This window comes from Periplaneta americana, chromosome 14 (genome assembly GCF_040183065.1).
Source record: "Periplaneta americana isolate PAMFEO1 chromosome 14, P.americana_PAMFEO1_priV1, whole genome shotgun sequence".
Classification (NCBI taxonomy): domain Eukaryota; kingdom Metazoa; phylum Arthropoda; class Insecta; order Blattodea; family Blattidae; genus Periplaneta; species Periplaneta americana.
The window spans coordinates 155,604,396-155,627,925 of NC_091130.1; the positions used below are offsets into that span (position 1 = coordinate 155,604,396).

A 23,530-nucleotide genomic window follows, 5' to 3' on the forward strand; every position below is an offset into this window, starting at 1 on the left:
AATAATAATACAGTAATAATGATATTAATAATATAATAACAATAATAATTAATATCATAAACAAACATTTCCTATCGGAGGCACTTAAACTAGTTGCATCTGGCCTCACCGAGGATTTCGATCACCGGCCGCTACTGGTACGTACCCTAAGGGATAGAACTGAGCAGCGAGCAAACTGTCCCTGCACCATAGTGCACTGAGATGACGACTCCTGGTCTAAAACATGTTGAGCTTTTTGGTCATCAGTTCCGTCGACAGCACCGTGTCCGGCTAGTTTCGCAGCCTGCCCATTGTCAACTGCGGTGCAGCCCAATTTGACTGAAGACGCGGCGGCCATGTGGGTCCAAGCACGTGGAGCGCGATTGATCAAGAAAGGGCCCGCCCCAAACCCCCTCCGCCGCCGCTCCCGCAGCTCACCATTCTGCTGGCGGAGGGACTTCAGTGTCCCCGCAGCTGCCATGCCAGGCGGGGTTGTGCTGCCGCGCTGTGCCGGTTCGCGTGAGGTGCCGTGCTGAGGACAGCGCCGGGATGGCCGGGCGTCTCGGCGCGCCGCTGCTACTCCGCGCCCTGCCGCTGGCCCTGGTGCTCAACACGACGGCTGCTGCTGCTGCGGCGTCGGCCAACTGGTGGTGAGTGGGCGCCAGATCATGTTGACAGCTACAGCTCCTGATCTCTTTAGTACAGCGGGAATTGTCTATAACCTGAATGACATGCATGTCGTACTCTACTTTGATTGAAGCTTCACCGCGAAGTCGGCTTCATATTTAACGAACATGGTGGATATTTTGTTGTATTTATCTGTTTACGTCTTATTTGTGCTTAAATTTGACCCTTATCATTTATGATGGAATTGGAGTACTTAAAAGTTTTGTTTTTAGTACGTAATTTTGCTAAAAATACGATTATTTCAGAATTATATAAAAATAGTAGTACCTTTCGTACCGCCAATAATTTATTGGAATTAATAAGGAAGGTTTTTATCCTGAAAACTTACCCATGCAGCCATTTGTTTCGATTAGCCCGCTGACATGTTAAATCTTTCAAATTTATATAATTTTGTACACATAAACGTCAGTGGTTGTCGATACAGAATAACAAATAACCTATAACGCATAGGATTTCTACCATAAGTCAAACTATGCAGTACAGACTTTCAATATACAATGTAAACTAACTAGAATGACAGTTACACGCTTGAATTAGATATAGCGTTACTTTAATAAACCGAGGTAAATGATAGTGATTGTTGATACAGAATGTAAAGTAACTTAAGTGATATAGCATTATTTTAATATGCCAAGGTAAATGGTAGTGATTGTTGACACAGAAAGTAAAGTAACTTAAGTGATATAGCGTTACTTTAATATGCCAAGGTAAATGATAGTGATTGTTGATACAGAATGTAAAGTAACTTAAGTGATAGTAGTTTAGATAGATGTTAGTATACACCGAGAATAAAAATGACAGTTAAAACGCTTAAATTTGTATCAATTTAGAATATAAACAACAAAGTGAGGCACCACAATCATGTTGGAGGATACAGCTACAGCTCCTGTACCAGCGATCTCTTTAATACAGTGGGAATTATCTGTAACCTGAATGACATGCATGTCGTACTCTACTCTGATTGAAGCTTCACCGCGAAGTCTGCTTTATATTTAACGAACATGGTGGATATTTTGTTGTATTTACCTGTTTACGTCTTATTTGTGCTTAAATTTGACCCTTATCATTTATGATGGAATTGGAGTACTTAAAAGTTTTGTTTTCAGTATGTAATTTTACTAAAAATACGATTATTTCAGAGTTATACAAAAATAGTAGTACCTTTCGTACCGCCAATAGTTTCTTTGACTTAATAAGGGAGGTTTTTATCATGAAAACTTCTGCATGCAGCCATTTGTTTCGATTAGCCCACTGACACGTTGAAGTCATTCAAATCTGTATATTTTTCTACACATAAACGTCAGTGGTTATCGATACAGAATAACAAATAACCTACAACTCATAGAATTTCTACCATAAGTCAAAATATGCAGTACACACTTTCAATATACAATGTAAACTAACTAGAATGACAGTTAAAACGCTAGAGTTAGATATAGCGTTACTTTAATAAGCCAAGGTAAATGATAGTGATTGTTGATACAGAATGTAAAGTAACTTAAGTGATATAGCGTTACCTTAATATTCCGGGGTAAACGATAGTAATTGTTGATACAAAATGTAAAGTAACTTAAGTGATATAGCGTTATGTTAATATGCCGAGGTAAATGCTAGTGATTGTTGATACAGAACGTAAAGTAACTTAAGTGATATAGCGTTATTTTAATATGCCGAGGTAAATGCTAGTGATTGTTGATACAGAATGTAAAGTAACTAAAGTGATATAGCGTTATTTTAACATGCCGAGGTAAATGCTAGTGATTGTTGATACAGAATGTAAAGTAACTAAAGTGATATAGCGTTATTTTAACATGCCGAGGTAAATGGTAGCGATTGTTGATACAGAAAGTAAAGTAACTTAAGTGATATAGCGTTATTATAATATGCCGAGGTAAATGGTAGTGATTGTTGACACAGAATGTAAAGTAACTTAAGTGATATAGCGTTATTATAATATGCCGAGGTAAATGGTAGTGATTGTTGACACAGAATGTAAAGTAACTTAAGTGATATAGCGTTATTATAATATGCCGAGGTAAATGGTAGTGATTGTTGACACAGAATGTAAAGTAACTTAAGTGATATAGCGTTATTTTATCATGCCGAGGTAAATGGTAGTGATTGTTGATACAGAATATAAAGTAACTTAAGTGATATAGCGTTATTATAATATGCCGAGGTAAATGGTAGTGATTGTTGACACAGAATGTAAAGTAACTTAAGTGATATAGCGTTATTATAATATGCCGAGGTAAATGGTAGTGATTGTTGACACAGAATGTAAAGTAACTTAAGTGATATAGCGTTATTTTATCATGCCGAGGTAAATGGTAGTGATTGTTGATACAGAATATAAAGTAACTTAAGTGATATAGCGTTATTATAATATGCCGAGGTAAATGGTAGTGATTGTTGACACAGAATGTAAAGTAACTTAAGTGATATAGCGTTATTTTATCATGCCGAGGTAAATGGTAGTGATTGTTGATACAGAATATAAAGTAACTTAAGTGATATAGCGTTATTATAATATGCCGAGGTAAATGGTAGTGATTGTTGACACAGAATGTAAAGTAACTTAAGTGATATAGCGTTATTTTAACATGCCGAGGTAAATGGTAGTGATTTTTGATACAGAATGTAAAGTAACTTAAGTAATATAGCGTTACTTTAATATTCCGAAGTAAACGATAGCGATTGTTGACACAGAAAGTAAAGTAACTTAAGTGATATAGCGTTATTTTTAATATGCCGAGGTAAATGGTAGTGATTGTTGATACAGAAACTAAAGTAACTTACGTGATTGTAGTTTAGGTAGATGTTAGTATGCACCGAGAATGAAAATGACAGTTAAAACGCTTAAATTTGTAACAATTTAGAATATAAACAACAAAGTAAACGTTGGTGGTTATCGATAAAAACAGTTAGAATTAACCTACAACACAGATAATCAATTCCATGGATCAAAATATATAGGCCTAGTAAGGATTTTCAATATAGAATATGAAGTAATTTGAGAGAAGTTAAAACGTTTGAATTAGATACAGTATTACTTTAACATATGCCGAGGTAAACGGTAGTGATTGTTGATACAGAATGGAAAGTGACTTAAGTGACAGTAGTTTTGATGTTAGTATACACCGAGAATAAACATTAGGGATTGTAAATTTAGAAATAGTAAAAGACAGTTAAAACAGTTAAATTTGAATCAATATACTACTGGCTATAACAGGGTAAACGTTAGTGTTTATCGATACTGAATGGCAAATAACGAAAAAGCATAGAATCTGTGCCATAGATCAAAATATGCAGTAGAGATTTTCAATATAGAATCTGAAGTAATTTGATTGACAGTTAAAACGCTTGTATTACATTTATTACTTTATTACTTCAACATCAGAGGTAAACCGTAGTGATTGTTATTACAGAATGTAAGTAATATTACTTTCGATGTTAGTATAGCCTAAACCGAAATAAAAATTAGGAATTGTAAATTTAGAGTAGAATACGGTCTAACAGTCAAAACTCTTGAATTGGATATTATTTCATTATATACCGAGGTAAACGGTAGAGATTGTCGATACAGGATGGAAAGAACCTAAGTGGTAGTTACAACGCGTAGATGAATCCAATATGCAGTAGGGATTTCCAATATAGAATGTGAAGTAACTTGAGTGACAGTTAATAAGTTTTAATAATTAGTTGCTGGTTTAATACATCGCCGGCTTACAAGCAAAACACATTAAGTCAAAAATACTACCTCTGTGAAAAAGGCGTTTTGAAAGCTCTTGACAAAACTGAATCCTTAAAATATTATTTTTAGTAAGTCGTTTCTCTCTATGTGTATTTAATTTTTCAATTCCAAGTTTATAAACATAGTGTAAACTCGGCTAATTCCGCAATATTAGGCCTAAGAAGTGAATCTATAATATTTTTATCAAAATGTTTATTGAAAAATATTATCAAGATATGTAGACATGGACGAAACCTTTCATTACCAAATGAGATAGAGACCTATTAAAATGCAAATATATTTAGTTGTACATTCATTACAGTTGAAAAAAATAACTCGGGTAATTTCGCAACAGTGCGGATAAATCCGCACTAGGACTTGGCTAATTCCGCAGTCGTAAATAATTATGAAATACATTATGAAAGTAACATAAAAGGAACAATTTATATGTAATAATGTTAATTTTCTTCACAGTTGTGTAGCAAAACACGAAAAACAGCCAACTTTCGATGTTTCACTGTATTGCCGACAGAGGTGTCGACCAATATCCTTGATTTTTTCTCTATAGCACTGCAGAGGACATGCCTCCTGTTGACAGCCTCTCAAAACTTACGTTCACGCTATTGAAATGAAATCATATATGCACTACTGCGGAATTAGCCGAGTTTTCCCTACATTATGAACATTATATACTTTTTTTTTTCTTAGAGGTAATATTTTTGACTTAATGTGTTTTGCCTGTAAACTGACAATATCGGCTATTGAGGTGAACTTTAGGGATTGTTGATACAGCATGTAAAGTACTTAAGTGATAGATAAGATATTAGTGTGCACCGAAATAAACATAGAGATTGTAAATTTAGACAGATAGGATAAAGTTGCCTAATTCCGTGATACCCCTAATTCCCTGATACTTTTTTTTTTAAATTGAATGTCTGTCAAAGCTTTGCCGCTCGACCATAGCGCCAGACATCTTTCTCGAAAGAGTGCAGCTTTCCTCCAATTTTGAGACTTCGGTGAACTTCCTAGTAACATATCCAATCCCGTGATATTCAGTGAAAGAAAACGTATCACGAGATTAGGGGTATCACGGAATTAGGCAACTTTGCTACTTAAAGTAGTTATTGTTGTTATTACTTCGATACTTGCCGAAATAAACAACGGATGTTGAATGCGAAGTAAAGGCTAGTTCACAATAAACCGGAAACGAGAATCGGAACGAAAACGAAAACGGTAAAATTGTTAAAATGTGTACATTTAAATGTGAGCATTCACAATTGACGAAAAGCTTGCCGGAGCCCAGGATCGGGAACGGAGAGTTGGCCAAGTTTCAACTTTGGCGTCCACGTTTCCGATCACAGCCCACTAGATTCATTCTATTGCCATCTAAAAGCTATTTTGTCGTCGTATATTTTGTAGAAAGAAGACCGTGACATAACCTATGCATTATTTTGTTCTGTACTGTGCATCATGGAGCAAGTTTTATTTGATGAGATTCTAATATTGAGTGTTGAGGAAAATCCTCACGTTTACGATAAGCGGCGCGCCTCGTATAAAGATGAGAAAATGAAGGAGAATACGTGGCTTTCAATAGCTGCATCTTTGAACACCGATCGGAAGCGAATCATATTTTATTACTGTATTGGTTGTATTACACACTACATATTCATGCTTCAATTCAATAACTACTGTTGTGTTCATTTTTTTTCTATTACAAATGTTTCTTCTCTAATTATTTTACGTTATGGTATACTTAAAATAGGTTGTGATAATAAAGATTCATAGGCATATTTATAGTACCGTACCTAATGAAATGTTTCAGTTGAAATTTCGAAGTTGGTTAACCTGTGTTTATGTTGGCTGCCTTGTACTCATGAGAAAACGCCATTGATCAATTATACACAAATAACATCAGAATGCGTAACATCGACTTTACATATCGTTATTGACATGCATATCGATATGCATAGTCATCTACGTTCTCGGTTTATTGTGAATAAAAAATTTTCATATTCACGTCCTCTGCTTCTCGTTTTCATTCTGGTTCTCGTTTCCGGTTTATTGTGAACCAGCCTTTACTGAGTTAAACTTACTACTCTTAGTTTACTATAGAAATTCAGTGCGGAATAAAGTAATATAAGTTTAATGGGGTTTGTGGTTACAGAATGAGCTTTATAATATATGCGAAAACTTGGGAACTACTACAGAAAGCTATAATAGGCTACCTGTTATTAAAAGAAAACGATATTTTGAAGATGTGCAGCAGTATTTCAATATGTAGGCTATATCAGTTTCTTTGTTGTGAAGAGTTTATAATTAAACAATCCAATGAAAATGCTTTGTTTAGGCTATGCGCTAATAATGATAGTAGGCCTAATGGTTTTCTGTTTTTAGTTGTGTTCAGTTGACTAAAATATGCTTGGCAGTGTTTCATTCAGATGAAGCAACTTCGTGTTACTAATCTTGTGCAGTAATATTCGGAGACATCAATATTCCGTTGATATTGCTCTCTGTTGTAGGGAGTAATAGTGTTCATGTAGGCCTACTATTTACTGTATTCCACCGATAGTGCTGCGTTGTCTCTTTAATCTTATGTAAAGAAAAATATTGATGCTAATGAATTAGTGACATTTAATTGTACAGATCAATATGTTGCGTTTGTAATATTTACCTGACTGGTGAGATGCTTAATAAAGTGTACATTCACGTTGAAGATCAGATATGTCGGTTATTAAGACGTTACGGTTATTCGCAAGCAGTTACTAATATCCATCCCAACACTGGATGCACCTCTAGACTGTACTGACAAAGAACTCTGACTGGCTTCAAAGATTACTTTCCTGTACTAAATTCTTAAAACTTACGAATAAGATTCTGTATGATGAATTACGTTAAACATTTTTATAACATCCAGTTCTTTTCTTTTCCACATATTTTCGTGGACAAATATACTTTTTGTTATATGAGACAAAGTACAGAAATCGGCTGGATGTTGATTTAGATCTGAGACAGAAATTAGGGAACATTGAAATGGACGTGTAAGGTATAAAAAAGGCACGATTTTTCGCATCAAATTAGGTTGGGTAACTGTTATAGTTTGTTCACGTATAATAGAAGTCTGTAAAATTATTCCTGAGAAAGATTTTCAGTGCCATTTTGTGATTTTTTTTTTTTACTAATTAAGTTCGGTCTCATATTTTCTCCAACTAAAATGTTTCGTATTTGCAAGTATTACAGATATACAAAAAATTCAAAAGTAAGGGGTCCATGGCTTCTAGTCATTTTAAAAAGAAAAGGATCCGTACTTCTCCGATAATTGTTGGGAACCATCGAGTTATATCGATATAATCACGGCCGTGATATAATTGAGTAGCTTAATATCAAAGACGGACATCTGTCATCTCCATAGTTTTGATCTAGAGGCAATTTTTTAATTCACAGTGTTCTTTGTAATATTTAACACAATTTCTTTTATAAATGTAGTGCTAGAGTTTGCATATGGTTTCACTATAACTGGAAAGAGCATGAAAAATTGTATAAAAAACCACAGCCATCTAAATTTCGATTGAGGTCAGAAGTCCTTCTTTGATATTAAGCTACTCAATTACTCTCGTTAATATGACACTTTTCCCTACGAATTTTATTACACTTCAATTTCTTTCTCCTTTGACTTTAAATTAGGCCTACTTGCCATTTTCATATTAACTTTGTTACGTATAATATCATGTATTTAACATACAGAGGTTTTCAAAAGTAACGCATAAACCTTGTATTTAAAAAGGAATACTTTTATGCAAATTAAATAGGCCTATTTCTTGCAACAATTCTTGTGCAACTTATGACGTCGTCGAAAATGCTTTCCATTGTCATCCTATAGTTTTTAATACAATCTGAAAGAACGTATTTTGTTTCGCCATGCAATACTCCATTTGTTTTATACAGAAGCACTATGGTTGTGGTTACTATGGTAACAATTTTATTGTAAATATATTTTCCTAGTTCTTGCGTTATGAAAGCAGTTTTAGCGATGAAATCGACATAAAACAAGATATTCTTAACAGAAAATGAGAGAATTGAGATCCTGATGATGGAATTTGGTGACAGAAGACGTAGACAGCAAAAGGTATGCACACTTTTTAACGAAACTCAAGCAAATCGGCACACCAAATTGAACTAAAGAGTGAGAACTTCCACGTACGAGTGCTTAAATAAAAAAATGCTCTTTCCGATATTAAAAATTGTAAGGTTTCTTAAATGTTCTCGATAACATCATAATTCTCACAATAGTCTCAAAAATATTTTATTTCTATGAAAATATTTTTTTTATAAATGCAAAGTTCGATATGCCTTGAGCTTTTTGCCCAAAATGCCTTCATTCGTTTTTAATTGCAATTATGCGCTATTTTAAAAAATCTTGCATAATAAATGGAACAGCGTAGGTTGTTTCAGCAGGGTTGATTAATATTTCAGTTTTTGTCGATAAATTGCTATTATGATGCAAAACAGAGTCGTAATGTTGAAATTTTCATTGAACATTACGTTTTTTTTATTTTATTGGGTTATTTTACGACGCTGTATCTACATCTAGGTTATTTAGCGTCCGAATGAGATGAAGGTGATAATGCCGGTGAAATGAGTCCGGGGTCCAGCACCGAAAGTTACTCAGCATTTGCTCGTATTGCGTTGAGGGAAAACCCCGGAAAAAACCTCAACCAGGTAACTTGCCCCGACCGGGATTCGAACCCGAGCCAACTGGTTTCGCAGCCAGACGCGCTGACCGTTACTCCACAGGTGTGGACAACATTATGTTAATCCGTTGCAATCGTGTTCTTTGTTATATTAAAATATAGTTTTTCCTTTGGGTGTTACAGTAGCTGTATAATTTTCATTAGTCCAGATTGGGTGACTTAGAATTAAACAGTATTTTCACTTGCAGAAAGCAAAATATTGATTGGGTGTTTAAATGTTATGTTATGAACAGAAAATATCACGATGTTCAAGTAAGCGTCTGTAGTACCATAGTCAAAGGCATATGAATCGTATGCTTTGGAAGTGCGGAATTTAACAAAAAGCTCTGAGGAAAGGTTGTTAGAAATGGAAATAAATTTATTTTCCGAACATCGAGGTTACATGTCCGAAATGAAGACATGAGTAGTGATGTTGAAATATCGGCGTACGTAATAAATTTTACTAAAAAAATATAATATTAACGTGATTTAAACTTACCGAAACCTACGGCCGAGAACACAACGCCGATGGTGGTAATGGGTTAGTTACCACCAGAACTATGTAGAAGAGGAAAACCACATTAGAGCTGGAGTGATATAGGGTGATCCATTTGTGAAGACAAAATAAAAATGCTGCAACATGAGAACGGTTACTATTATTTTTCAGTAATCTGTGAACACATTCCAGAAAGATTGAAGTTTTGACCACATTAGACCTCAACATGTCCATCAATGTGTACACAACACAGTTCACATCTTGAGGCTAATGGGTAATAGCTTCAATGTGTGATCTTACATATCAGGGTATTTTTTTTTTCAAAAGCTGAAAGAATTTTTTCTTTGAGATCATCAATAGCCCTGAGTTGCTGTGCATAGGCGCCTCTCTTTACAAAACCTCATAGAAAGAAATCGATGTCAGATGTTATTCAGAAAACCACGAACTTTTTTGCCCAATAAAATGGTGCGCCATCCTGTTGGAACACCGTGTCGGTTTTCCTGTCGCAGCTGTGGCATGAAGAGCAAATGTGACCCATTCCTGCACATCGCGTAATGCCTAACACACCTAAGTTACCGAAGTTTAGCTTGTTAACAGACTCATTATCTACAAACGTTCGATACTATAACATTATCGTCTTGTAATTTGGAGCTCTCCAAACATCATACATGGGAACGAAGGAACGAAATTGAACTGCCTTGCAGTGAACGGTATTTTGTCTATTCAGTTGCTAAGAGACAAATCTGATTTCTATTGTTCGTGAAAACACAACTCCTGTGTTTCAGCAAGATTTTTAAATTAAAATATATTTTGTATCACTTCTGATATAATTTTATAGGGATTTTATTTTAAGTCTTTCCTAACAGAGGAGACTGTAAAATAAGAACTTATGCTTATTAGGGAATTGATTGTTGATTCAGCATGATAGAAGTAGATGGGAATTGTATAGTAGGACTCTAACGCTGTAAGACATTTCTGTCATATTTCACTTGCATAATTAAAAGTGTAACAGAGAAATTCCCTTGTAACTATGGCTGAATTCTGTGTTTAAAAACCAAGTTGTTTAGTACGTTACAGAACATACTGTACATGCGATATTGTTGAATGTGTATTTGTGGTTTTACAGAGTTCCGATTACCCATACAAAGACGCATTCTATATAGGTTTTAATACATATTTTTTCATTGTTTAAATGTCGCGAGAAAACAGTTATATAACGGTGAATATTTAAATAATTTTTGTTCATTTTTAATTTTTAGTCTATATGATACTTATAAGAAAACAACAGTAATACTCTTAATAACACTATATCCCACACTAACTGTACTGTACAATGTAGACATGGGAAATTACTTAAAGAATGAATGAATATAATCCAACATAACATTTGTTTGGAATAAAAAAAATTAATAAAGTGTTTCGAGGAGTGATTTTCCATCTCAAATAGGCCTGTATATCCTCTAAGCTTAAACTAAACATAATGAGGCATGCGTTTAATGTCTTTCATTTCAACAAACAAATATCGCAACATTTATTATATTTTATTTAATCTGGTGAAGTTAAGGCCATCGGGGTTTCTCTACCGAATCACCAGAAATACAAATATAAATAAAAAGAAGAGAGACGAAATAAATAAGAAAAAAACAAAAATACAAATACAAATAAAAAAAGAGAGACGAAATAAATAAGAAAAAAACAAAAATACAAATACAAATAAAAAAAAGAGAGACGAAATAAATAAGAAAAAAAACAAAAATACAAATACAAATAAAAAAAGAGAGACGAAATAAATAAGAAAAAAAAACAAAAATACAAATATAAATAAAAAGAAGAGAGACTAAATAAATAAGAAAAAAACAAAAATACAAATACAAATAAAAAAAAGAGAGACGAAATAAATAAGAAAAAAAAAACAAAAATACAAATACAAATAAAAAAAAGAGAGACGAAATAAATAAGAAAAAAAAAACAAAAATACAAATACAAATAAAAAAAAAGAGAGACGAAATAAATAAGAAAAAAAAACAAAAATACAAATATAAATAAAAAGAAGAGAGACGAAATAAATAAGAAAAAAACAAAAATACAAATACAAATAAAAAAAAAGAGAGACGAAATAAATAAGAAAAAAAAAAACAAAAATACAAATACAAATAAAAAAAAAGAGAGACGAAATAAATAAGAAAAAAAAAACAAAAATACAAATACAAATAAAAAAAAAGAGAGACGAAATAAATAAGAAAAAAAAACAAAAATACAAATACAAATAAAAAAAAACACAAATGCAAAAATAGGGGAGGAAATCAATTAAAAATACAAAGATGAACTCGCATAGATACAGAATAAAGTATTAATGATAACTAGTTATTAATTGCCTATTATATTTAATGATTAAATGAAGTAACTGAACACCTAAAATAACTATTTGATTGTGTAAATTTAAAGACAAATAAAACGGTAACAATATCTAAACATTTCCAGTAAGTTAGAATATTCAGTTTACTGCATTGCCCTTTACCCAGTAAGAAGATGCTTACTAAGTTTGTTTTTGAATACTGTTAAATTCCGACAGTCTTTGATATCACTGGACAGGGTATTCCACAAGCGCGAGAGCGAGATTGTGTATGATGATGAATACGATGATGTCTTATGTGTAGGTATGGCTAGTATGGGGCTGTTTTGCGTGCGTGTGTAGAGATTGTGATACGATGATATGTACTCCGTTAAGCCGTAGCCAGTTTAGAGTTTGGAAGGATGGGGTAATGTAGTCAGCGCAACGGACATCGTAGACGAAGCGAACACAAGAATTATGAACACGTTGTAATCTTTGCGACTGGTTGACATGAGATCAGTCAGTAGAAAATCACAATCAAAATGCGGCATTACTAGTGTTTACACTGCTGTAGTAATTTTTTGAGTGGTAGAGGGAGATATTTTCGAATACTGGTCAAGGGATGGAGTATAGAAAAAACTTTTTTGATAATGAGTTGTTGTTTAATTTGACTGGAAGAGCAGGAGTAATGTTGCATAATAGACGTTGGTCTCCCATTAGAATCACAACAATGAATTTCCTTGTCCAACATTTTTCTTCAAAGTCGCGTCCTTCTGAATTAACTTCTCACATAATAAATATGCTTATTTTAGAAGAAAAATATTTATTGAAGTTCTTCCATTTGAACTCTGAGACTTGCTATAAAAGCGATATTTTATTTGACGATATTTGGTATTAGAAGAACGATCGCAATTTATCTTGATTCTTAACGCATATGTATAATTTTTCAGTCTTCCTTTTCCGTGATGTTAGGAATAGGATAGGGCTGTTGGCAGTTGCTTACGTCATACGAAGAATTTTCTGACTTAATGTATCAAGTCTTTTGCAACACACAGTAACAACGTACACAGATGTCATCGTCAGAGGGTTGTGGAGACAGAGTTGTTAGATATTTATTTAGTTAACACGCACTTACACAAGTAGACCTACTGTTTTTCATTAATAAATTTCATTTCAGTATTATTAAAGTATTCAAATTAATGAAAGAGAGTACTAAGAGTCATTTACGACATAATACGTATTGTTACCTATCATATTACCAGTAGTCTAGTATATACAGTCACGAAGCTCAATACGTAGTAAATATGCAAACATTAGATAGTTGCTCACCACTAGGATCGCTAATATCGCCTCATTACAGTCAATGCAAAATAGAACCGTCACAGTCTATTGTTTCTAGCACCCTCAAAACTCAAGCTTCGTGACTATATCGTAGACTGTGATATTACAGTACGAAATGGTATAATTATCAAATGAGAGGCAGAATTTGATAACCCATTGAGTATAGTAATATGAAACCACTATACGCATATTATACAACATTTTATCCTCTTTCAAAAATCACAATTAAATAAAACTCCACTATTTCACTATTATTTCACTTTCCTCTATTTAATATGAAATTTTGTGGTTTCATTACATTTTACAATCTCTTTGGGGAGAGGCGAGAGGATTTTGTTTATAATATGATTACTGAAACATTTGAATTTACATTAGTTACGGTAACTAAGTCACTATGAACATATTAATGATCTTTTGTTTAGTCATCTTCAATTATTTATAATTGTGTTATTTCTTTTTCTTTTCCTTCTCCATTGTTTTTTTTTTCATTATAATTGTGTACCTACCATTTTACTAAAAAAAAAAAAAAAAACATTTTTGGTAAGCTTTGTCTTCTAGGCAGCCTTCACTTGGAGGAAGCTGAATAAAATAAAATTCAAAATAAATACGAAACAAATATTTTTCATTTTGTTATAATTTTTGCATCATTGTAAAATGTACAAATATTTCAAATGTCGTGGACTGTATTAATTGTATAGCTTAGACTTTAGGGACTCAATTTGACTATTTATAAAAACATGTAATTAGTATAATAAATAAATTATATTTCATTTATTTCAACGTGTGCTTCACTTTATCGGTGAAGTATTTCATTACGGCACTTTTATTAATGTCGTAATCTTTGACATTACATAACAAAAGCGGATAAAATGGTACTTCTAAATATTTGACGATAGACTATACAGCGCCATTTTACAGAAAGTTGTTCAGTGACAACAGCACGGTTATGAAACACGTTGGTAAAACTGTGTGTAGAAAAGCACGGTGTTGGACATTTGAATACACCCACATCAACAACAGTAACCATATTCACTCATTTCGTAATAATTATTGGACATGTTCCCTACCTCCGTCTAGGCATAACTGGTTCCCACTTGAAAGTATGACGATTTTTGGGAAATGTTTTCTAATACATTGTTGTATCTCAGTTTTTTTAAAGTACATGGATATAGTTCACACGGATTGATTCCCAATTTCAGCTATAATCTGTTCTGTTAGCACAAGACATATCCGTTTAAGTTTCCTAGTTTAAAATGTAGTCACTAGACCTACATTTTTGTTTTGTGTGTCATAGGCCTATTGGCAATGGATATATCAGAAAATATATGTGGGAAAACATTACTTTCATGCTAATGACTAAATTTCCACCAAGGATCGTGTTTAAAATTTTTTTAAGAAATTAGAAAAATCGGATGGGATTTGTAATTTTTATTCATGTTTATGAAGCTTAAAATCTCGCAAGAACTAAATTTTTACAAAATTTTTGAGTCTAAAATCGAAACGAGTGATAGAATACTGTAGATACGCTTATTAAACCTTTCTGAAAGAATTAGCACAATCGCTTGGAATTTATAGCTTTTATTAACGTTTATATAAATCGCGTTTTTAACCGGAGATACAACGATTTTCCCACTTGGAAGTCATTGACTAACAAACTTATATTTCTCCTCATGCGACCATGAATCTTTCGATAGATGTTGGTGCAGACATTCGAATTTAACATTTTTTTTTTAAATTAGAAAAATCCGATGGGATTTGTAATTTTATGCTCGACCATGACGAAATGTAGTAATTATACACCTGGTAGCAGCCCTTTAATGGATCTCATTAAAGTTCAGGTGTTCCACCAATCAGAAAATACCATTGTAGCAATATGAAAGCGCAAGTATCGATTATTCTCGGATATGCAATCGAAAGACAACTAGCGCGAGATTAGATAATATTAAACTCAGTCGAAAAAAAAACAACACACAAATTAACATCAATTCACCGTTATCTTCCAGCCTTTCACAAAGCACATTCCCCCAAATTCATTTCACCAATTGCCGGAAAAAATCAATATGGTCGAGCATAAAAAGTCGTATGAAACTTGACTATAATGGTAATTAAGATGCTCGTATGAAAATTATGAAACTCGCTTGCGCTTGTTTCATAAACATACTCGAGTCTTAATTACTACCATTATAGGCTCGTTGCATAATGTACTATTTATTCATGTTTATAAAGCTCAAAATGTCGCAAAAACTACATTTTTAGAAAATCGGAAACGGGTGATAGAAAACTGTGTAGACACGCGTATTAAACACTTTCTGAAAGAATTAGCACAATCGGTTGGAATTTATAGATTTTATTAACGTTTATACAAATCGCGTTTTTAGCCGGAGATACAACGATTTTCCCACTTGGAAGTCATACACTAACAAACTTGTGTTTCTCTGTATGCGACCATGAAACTTTTGATAGATGTTGGTGCAGACACTCGAATTTAACATTTTTTAAAAGAAATTAGAAAAATCCGATGGGATTTGTAATTTTAATTCATGTTTATAAAGCTTAAAATCTCGCAAAAACTAAATGCAGACGCTCGAATTTAAATAGCGTTTTAACGTACATCGCACTGTGGACATATTCATATTCTACAACTGATTGTCAGTAGCAAATCGTCAATTTGTTCTTTTCATCGAAGTGACACAAAACATGTCCATCTGAAACTGAACCGTAGGTGACTTAAAATAATACGCTCATTTTCTTTCTTGCAAAGACAGACCAGCTACAATATGTTCTACTACGAAAGATCTGCCGGATTTTTCCGGGGTGAAGGAGGACTTTCATTCTTTTGAGGTCAGGCTGTTCCTTAGCTTAAAACCGACACTGTCACAAGGAGTGAACAAATGTATTAAATTACAACATACAGGGTGTATCTAAATTCAATACTCAAACTTGTAGGGATGATACAAAACAGCAAAACAAATGTTTTTTGTTAAATGGCCATGGGTTGGAAACTAATTACTGAATGACAAAAACAGAAACTGTACTGTAAGGAATAAAGAATACAGTTGTGATGTTACTTATGACCAGGCTTCGAGACTTCGGACCCAACAGAGCAGTTCAGTGGGAAATGCGCATAACGCCGTACTGAGTATAGGGGTAAAGCGTACAGTGGGTGGGGGTACTGTAGAATGAATGCCAACAAATACGCAAAGGAAAAACGCTCTGGATTTGAAGGTTCTGACGAATAATTTGGTTTTCATACAAACTGTGTCTGAAACTATTACACGGTTAGAAAAGTCAGAGTAAGGGATGCCGGAAGCCCTCAGATTAGTTGAGGAAATGACACAGAGAATTAATGAGACATCAAGTACACCGGTTACTGAACGTGGAAATCAATTTTATGTAAAAATAACGGATATGGAACATTGTGTAATATAAACAGCAAATTAGTGGACATAGTCACCCGAGAATAAAGGACTGTCTCTTAGAGACTGCAAAGATGTTAGGTTTTTTTCGTTTTGCTCCTATCACGTCATGCAGCTTTTCACAGTACAAACTTTGTTTGGTAGATGACAGAAAAAGATTTACGTTTGAGACACTGAAAATGTATCTTGTAGTACACTGCAATTCGGTACTGTAACTGCACTTCCTAAAGACGACCATTAGGATAAATGAAGAAATTAAAATTGCTACATGTTTATTTCCACCATTAACACTGTGTATACTTAAACATAAATGCTTATAAAAGACAGGAGAATAAATGCTTTTCACATTCTTTTGGCATTGTCATTGTGTAACGTACAGGGACATCACTTTATTTTTACTAACATTTTTAACATTAACCTGGCTATACTCGGAAACATTGTTACCCCCCTTCCATTACAGGAGTTTGGAGTTGCTAGTGCAATATGTAAACAAATCATTTTACTAGCTATAGAAGGAGAGAAAAGTAGTGTATCCATTTATATTACAGGGAAATATATTATTACGATTTTCAGTTTGGTCATTACTTTACAGTATTTTATAAACAAACAGTAGAATAGTAACAATTTTTTTTTCACAAACTCAAGTCTTCAGGCGGTTATATACATCATGTAATGTCTACTTTATTCAGCATATTACTAACCTAATTTATTCCTGAGAATTTTGTGAGCACTTCCGTAAGAAACCCCAATTTCTAAGCTAACTTCTTGACCGACTTATTACGACCTCGCTGCATCCTTTCTCTACCATATTCTACAGCACCTTCTGTCACCTTTGTTGGCCATCTTACACTTTTCTTCCTTTCTGTACACTATGTTGCTCTAAATTTATCTACCAGATTAATGACATTTCTACGAAAATATTCCATAATGATATAATCAGGAAATTGTGAAAAAAAAAAAAAAAACAAGAAAAACTGTTGTTCACATTCGGTTACATTGTAATTCCAGTTTCCATCATCGTCCTTCATACCTACAAACAGTAAAACAAAACTCTTGTTTAAATAATGTTGTTAAGTACCGTACCATATTATAGGGTACCGTACTTTCGGTAACTCTAATCTTCACTTGTGCTCAGTCCACACAGATAAATTCAGTTATGCTACACACCATACCTGTGTGAAAATAAACTTCAATAATATAAGCTCTTTCTTCTATAGCAAACGCAACATATTTCTGAAACACACTGTAATTTGTACTGTTTACTTCACTGCTAGCAACAGTGGCCGTACGTTTGTGTGACTGACGTTAGCAAGGACATTGGTGAAAGGGGTGGGAGTCAAGTACATTCAGAAACGCAGGTACAATAAAATTGAAGTAAAAATAAAATGATGTCCCTGTATATTTACTTTCAGAATGTACATATGTGTCTGTTTCCCCATACTACCGTACTCTACTCTAAACAGCAACGTTGTTACCTGAACACATCTCTACCTTTCACTACCTGCAGCGAGTCAACAACCTATAGTACATGCACAGTAAACTTATTGTATCGGATCCAAAGTTTCGAAGTCTACTTATGACACTCATTCCTCAAAACCATTTCAGTTTGTAATCATTTACAAAAACTGTTCAAAGGTGCGGCCTTCTACGTCAATACAAACTATGCAACGACGTGTCATTACCTTTCGTACACGTTCAAAGACTCCAGGGACGAACTGTAGAGTGTCAGCAACTGCAAGCACCTGAGCGATGAGCTCTTCCTTCGATTCAATTGGAGTCTGGTACACCAGGGCTATTCCATATGAAGTCGATCAGTAAAAAACCTCGCATTTTTTTAATACTCTAATTTTTTCCCTATTTATACAAGGTGCTGATGAGAGTGCATTTTCAAAAATGTACTGTCGAAAGTCAAACGGTTTTCGTATTGTTGAGCGACAAATTTAGCGTATTTTATAAAAACAAGCCTCTTTCAGCTCTCAGAACTCTGGAACCATTTACTGCAGAACATTGAACGAGAGCTGATATTGAAGCTGACATTTAGTAGGTTATGATAACAAGTAATCCTTATTTTTATTGTATACAGAGAGACAGATAATCTGATTTTACTTGCTTTTAGGCTTTTTGCCCATTTGTAAAAATGTAAAAAAATACTGAGAAAAAACCTTGCATTATTAAGAGGGCTTCGGCATTGTTTGCTTAGTGGTACGGCAATAAGTTTCGAGGGTATTAAATAGATTATTTTCACACGCCTGGACTTGAACGGCGCACTCCCCACGCACTGGCCGAGAGCTGAAGATAAGCGAGCATTGGGCGTCATTTTACTCCTGTGTTTATGAAAACTTGTGATAAAGCTAGCCCAGCCATGACTGCTAGACGACTCATCACGTGTTTGTCTCCTGGCCTTGCTTGTCTCAACTACCTACAGTCAGCTGGTTAGTTCACGCGCGTACTATTTATTTTCTTTATTTGATATTTTCAATACTTTCTTACCAACGGTGCACCAGTAAAAAATATGTGTTTATTTGTACTTTCAATGCGGAATCTAACCATATATTTTAAAAATATTTTTTCGTGGGCAAAGGCGTTTTAATGAAGAAAAATCCAAATTTCTCCATTTCCATAAAAAGTAAGAAAAACTGTTTACATGTCAATATAAACTTTAATTTCTCAGCATCAAAATAAACCATGATTTTGATCATTGGGTGAAAGGGTTTCGGAGCTACAACAGTTTAAAGTTGCTAATTTTATGAAAATACGATAAATTTAAATATTATTAATTTAAACACTATGAAGTTCTGATGCCTCAAACTTTGCACAAAGCATTGTATCACAGTTGTCAACGGACAGAAAAAGTTTCATTGTATTTAAAAATTGCAAGGTCTATTTTCTCTATATTTCGGTCGATTTGAGATGGAATAGCCCACCAGGCTCTTCAAGTGCCCTCCCCCCCCACACACAAAAGTCAAGTGAATTGGCCGCGATGGACCCTTTGGATGGCCTGCTCGTTCTCCCGACCTCACTCGACTTATATGAAATGATTGTCCAGGTTCGACAGGTGGCCTGGGTGGCATTCCTGAATCCGACACTGACAGGTGGGCCATCCTGCTTCAGCCCCTGATAGTCTGGTCCCGTTTCGCGGACGAGTAGCTGATAAGCTTCAGGGATCCGGAGCCCCAAGCCCTCCCTGATCAGCTTGAAGCTGATATCCCGTCTTTTATTTATTTTAGTAGGTTATTTTACGACGCTTTGTCAACATCTTAGGTCATTTAGCGTCTGAATGAGATGAAAGTGATAATGCCGGTGAAATGAGTCCGGGGTCCAACACCGAAAGTTACCCAGCATTTGCTCATATTGGGTTTAGGGAAAACCCCGGAAAAAACCTCAACCAGGTAACTTGCCCCGACCGGGAATCGAACTCGGGCCACCTGGTTTCGTGGCCAGACGTCCACAGGTGTGGACGATATCCCGTCTTGTCTTAGCGTGGCCGATATTCCGTATTTCAGCTGCTTGTTACAGATTTTCCTGCAGTGGAATTCTTCCAGTGGGCGCCCTCTTCACGTGCTTGTACTGTCGCTATTTGATAGCTTTATATTTCTTCCCCCAGTCGTTTAGTTTCGAATGTTTTGTGGCATGCTGGTCATGCTCTTGTCACATTTGTGAGGTTCTCCATAATTCTTTGCCGTGATTTTCATACAAATTCTAACCAACCTTTCAGCGTGACGACGAGTGGTTGGGTTGCTAGCTCCTGGTGCAGCCCTGACCTTGATATTGCCAGGTTTCCTCCCTCATCACTATTAAGGGGTTGTTAGTGACTGCGCCTCTCTGCACCGACTCAACCTATAAATGTTTTATGTTCAGGATTTTATTAAAACCTATAATTTTTGTAAAGGATGCCTTCACCATGAACAACAATAAGTAAGAGGGGCTTGGTATCTTCTGAATCGAAATGTCTGCTATATTGCTCCTTCTACCGCAGTCTAACGCGACCATAGCACATTTGAATCACATACTTGTAGTCCATACTATTATACTACGTTTTTGCTGTATTGTGAGCAAACTTCAGTACTTGCCTTTGTGTAGATATCCGTAAAAATATGCTAAAATTCATGACGTAAGTGAATTACCCCTCCAAACTGACATGTTAATTAGGTGATAAATTGTATGCATTGATTAATCTTACGATATTTCAAACTTCCGTTGGAATTAAGTATTTTTTTACTTTATTTTACGACGCTTTATCAACTGCTAAGTCCACACCTGTGGAGTAACGGTCAGCGCGTCTGGCCGCGAAACTAGGTGGCCGGCCCGGGTTCGAATCCCGGTCGGGGCAAGTTACCTGGTTGAGGTTTTTTCCGAGGTTTTCCCTCAACCCAATATGAGCAAATGCTGGGTAACTTTCGGTGCTGGACATCGGACTCATTTCACCGGCATTATCACCGTCATCTCATTCAGACGCTAAATAACTTGAGATGTTGATAAAACGTCGTAAATCAACCTACTAAAAAAAAACTGCTAAGTCCACACCTGTGGAGTAACGGTCAGCGCGTCTGGCCGCGAGACCAGGTGGCCCGGGTTCGATTCCCGGTCGGGGCAAGTTACCTGGTTGAGGTTTTTTCCGGAGTTTTCCGTCAACCCAATATGGGTAACTTTCGGTACTGGACCCCGGACTCATTTCACCGGCCTTCATTTCATTCAGACGCTAAATAACCTAGATGTTGATAAAGCGTCGTAAAATAACCCAATAAAATAAATAAATCAACTGCTATGGTTACCTAGCGTCTGAGTGAGATGAAGGTGGTAATGCCAGCGAAATGAGTTAAGAATCCAGCGCCGAAAGTTACCCACCGTTTGCTATTAATGGGTTGAGGGAAAACCCTGGAGAAAACCTTAACCAGGTAACTTATCCCAACTGGATTTGAACCTGGGTTCGCACGTTTCTTGGTCAGACGTGCTAACCGTTGGAAATGGAATTTACAGGAGGGGGCACTATGGCCCAGCACTGCGACCTGTTGCGATCTATTGCACTAACCCCAAAGAAAAATTAAATAAATTTTAGGTTTACATCTTTAAATTTTTTACAAAAAAAAAAAATCAAAATCTGCTTGGAAAGATATGATTACCCTTCTAAACTCAAGTTTTCTGAATGTAATATTTACATACGCACATACACACTTAGGCTTCATACGCAAGTACAGGCTTAGAAAAAAGTTTTGTCGCACAGAAGGTGCTTTATAAGTCCCCGAAAGGAGGCGGTGCGCATGCTCAGAGACGAGCTACCTCGTTCACAAGAGAACGATTAGTTGAGGTAATAAAATTAGTTTTGTTTCGTTGAATGTCTGTATATTTCCAGCAAGACTCCGCCACTGCTCATACTGCCGAAGAATCCATGAGAGAACTGCGTCGAATTTTCGGAAGGAGAATTATCTGTAGTAATGTCACGAGAGGTCTGAGATTTATCTGGGAAATCTCAGACCTCGAGTGACATTTATTAGGACTATTTCGTGAATAAAATAAAAATGTAAATAATATATTCCTAAAATTCGATCACAAAATGTTAATAATTGTATATCAACGAATACTTAACCTATTCAGACATTGTGAAGTTGAAATAGATGAATATCGATTACTGCAATAAAGAAATTCGATGTTATTATTCAGTAGTGCCAATTGCGCAAAGCGAAATACAGGTTTAACAATGTTAATTATATGTACTGCACTTTTATCTTATTATTATAACATAAATACATTTTCATTAACTGCTGAAATCATAATTTAATTTAACAGTAACAGTAGGGACATCTATATACCAATGCTTATGTATTCACAGCGAGACATGTTGCTACACAGTGAAGCCGTCTCTGTATAGATAGGCCTAATTAAAACACGAATTTTATTACGCCATACGGAAGGCAGTTTGATCAAAGACCTTATTATTACTATGCAAGGTCTTTGGGCTTGATATGCGATGATGTTACATAAATTTGAACATCTGACTTTCTATTAATTGTTTCATTTCATTCAGAAAATACAAATTTTATAGGCTGTGCCTTATTTTGACTGTTGCAATGAGTGCTGCACGAAAGCATTTTTTATAGCTCGACAAACGCATTCTCGCTGTAGTGTGTAACGGAACTAAAGCTGCATCTACACAGTTCAATATTCCAATCGCGTATGCGTGCAATCTGGGAAGAATACTGAAAGAATCAAGTTTAAAAGGTACGTTCAATTAAGGTGCATGAAGATTTTGTGTCTACATGGTGCGCCGTTTTGAATGTCGTCTTCACTGCGTAAAAAATATTAATTAATATTAAATATCAATCTTGCATTCATTGCTTTAAAGTTGAAAGAAAAGTTTAACCGTGTAGTTGCATCTTAATGCATTCATGATCATCAATTTATTGGGAAACAGTTGGCGACAACGACTAAACAAAAGAACGACCATGCGATAAATTGATAGCGATAAATCTAGCTGCAAAAATTATCGCAAAGTGTGACTGTGATTGATTGGAATTCAAAATTTCATTAGGCCTACACTTCATTGGTCAAATAAACGAAATAGTCAGTAAAAATTTGTGGGCCCCACGAAGTCCAGATTTAACACCATGCGATTGGTGAGGTTCTGTTACACCCTGTATATGTTACTTACTTTCTTACTTACTGGCTTTTAAGGAACCCGGAGGTTCATTGCCGCCCTCACATAAGCACGCCATTGGTCCCTATCCTGAGCAAGATTAATCCAGTCTCTATCATCATATCTCTCCTCCCTCAAATCCATTTTAATATCTTCCCATTTACGTCTCGGCCTCCCTAAAGGTCTTT

General features: G+C 35.0%; 1 protein-coding gene across 1 annotated transcript in view; it reads left to right on the forward strand.

The window, feature by feature from the left end:
- The first annotated feature begins 440 nt into the window (after positions 1-440).
- Positions 441-23,530, forward strand: part of LOC138713913 (protein Wnt-4-like) — a 456,699-nt gene continuing 433,609 nt past the window's right edge. The window contains exon 1 of the mRNA XM_069846434.1: positions 441-629. Coding sequence (XP_069702535.1) covers positions 529-629 — 101 coding nt within the window. The 5' untranslated portion in view covers positions 441-528. The remainder of the gene's footprint in view (positions 630-23,530) is intronic.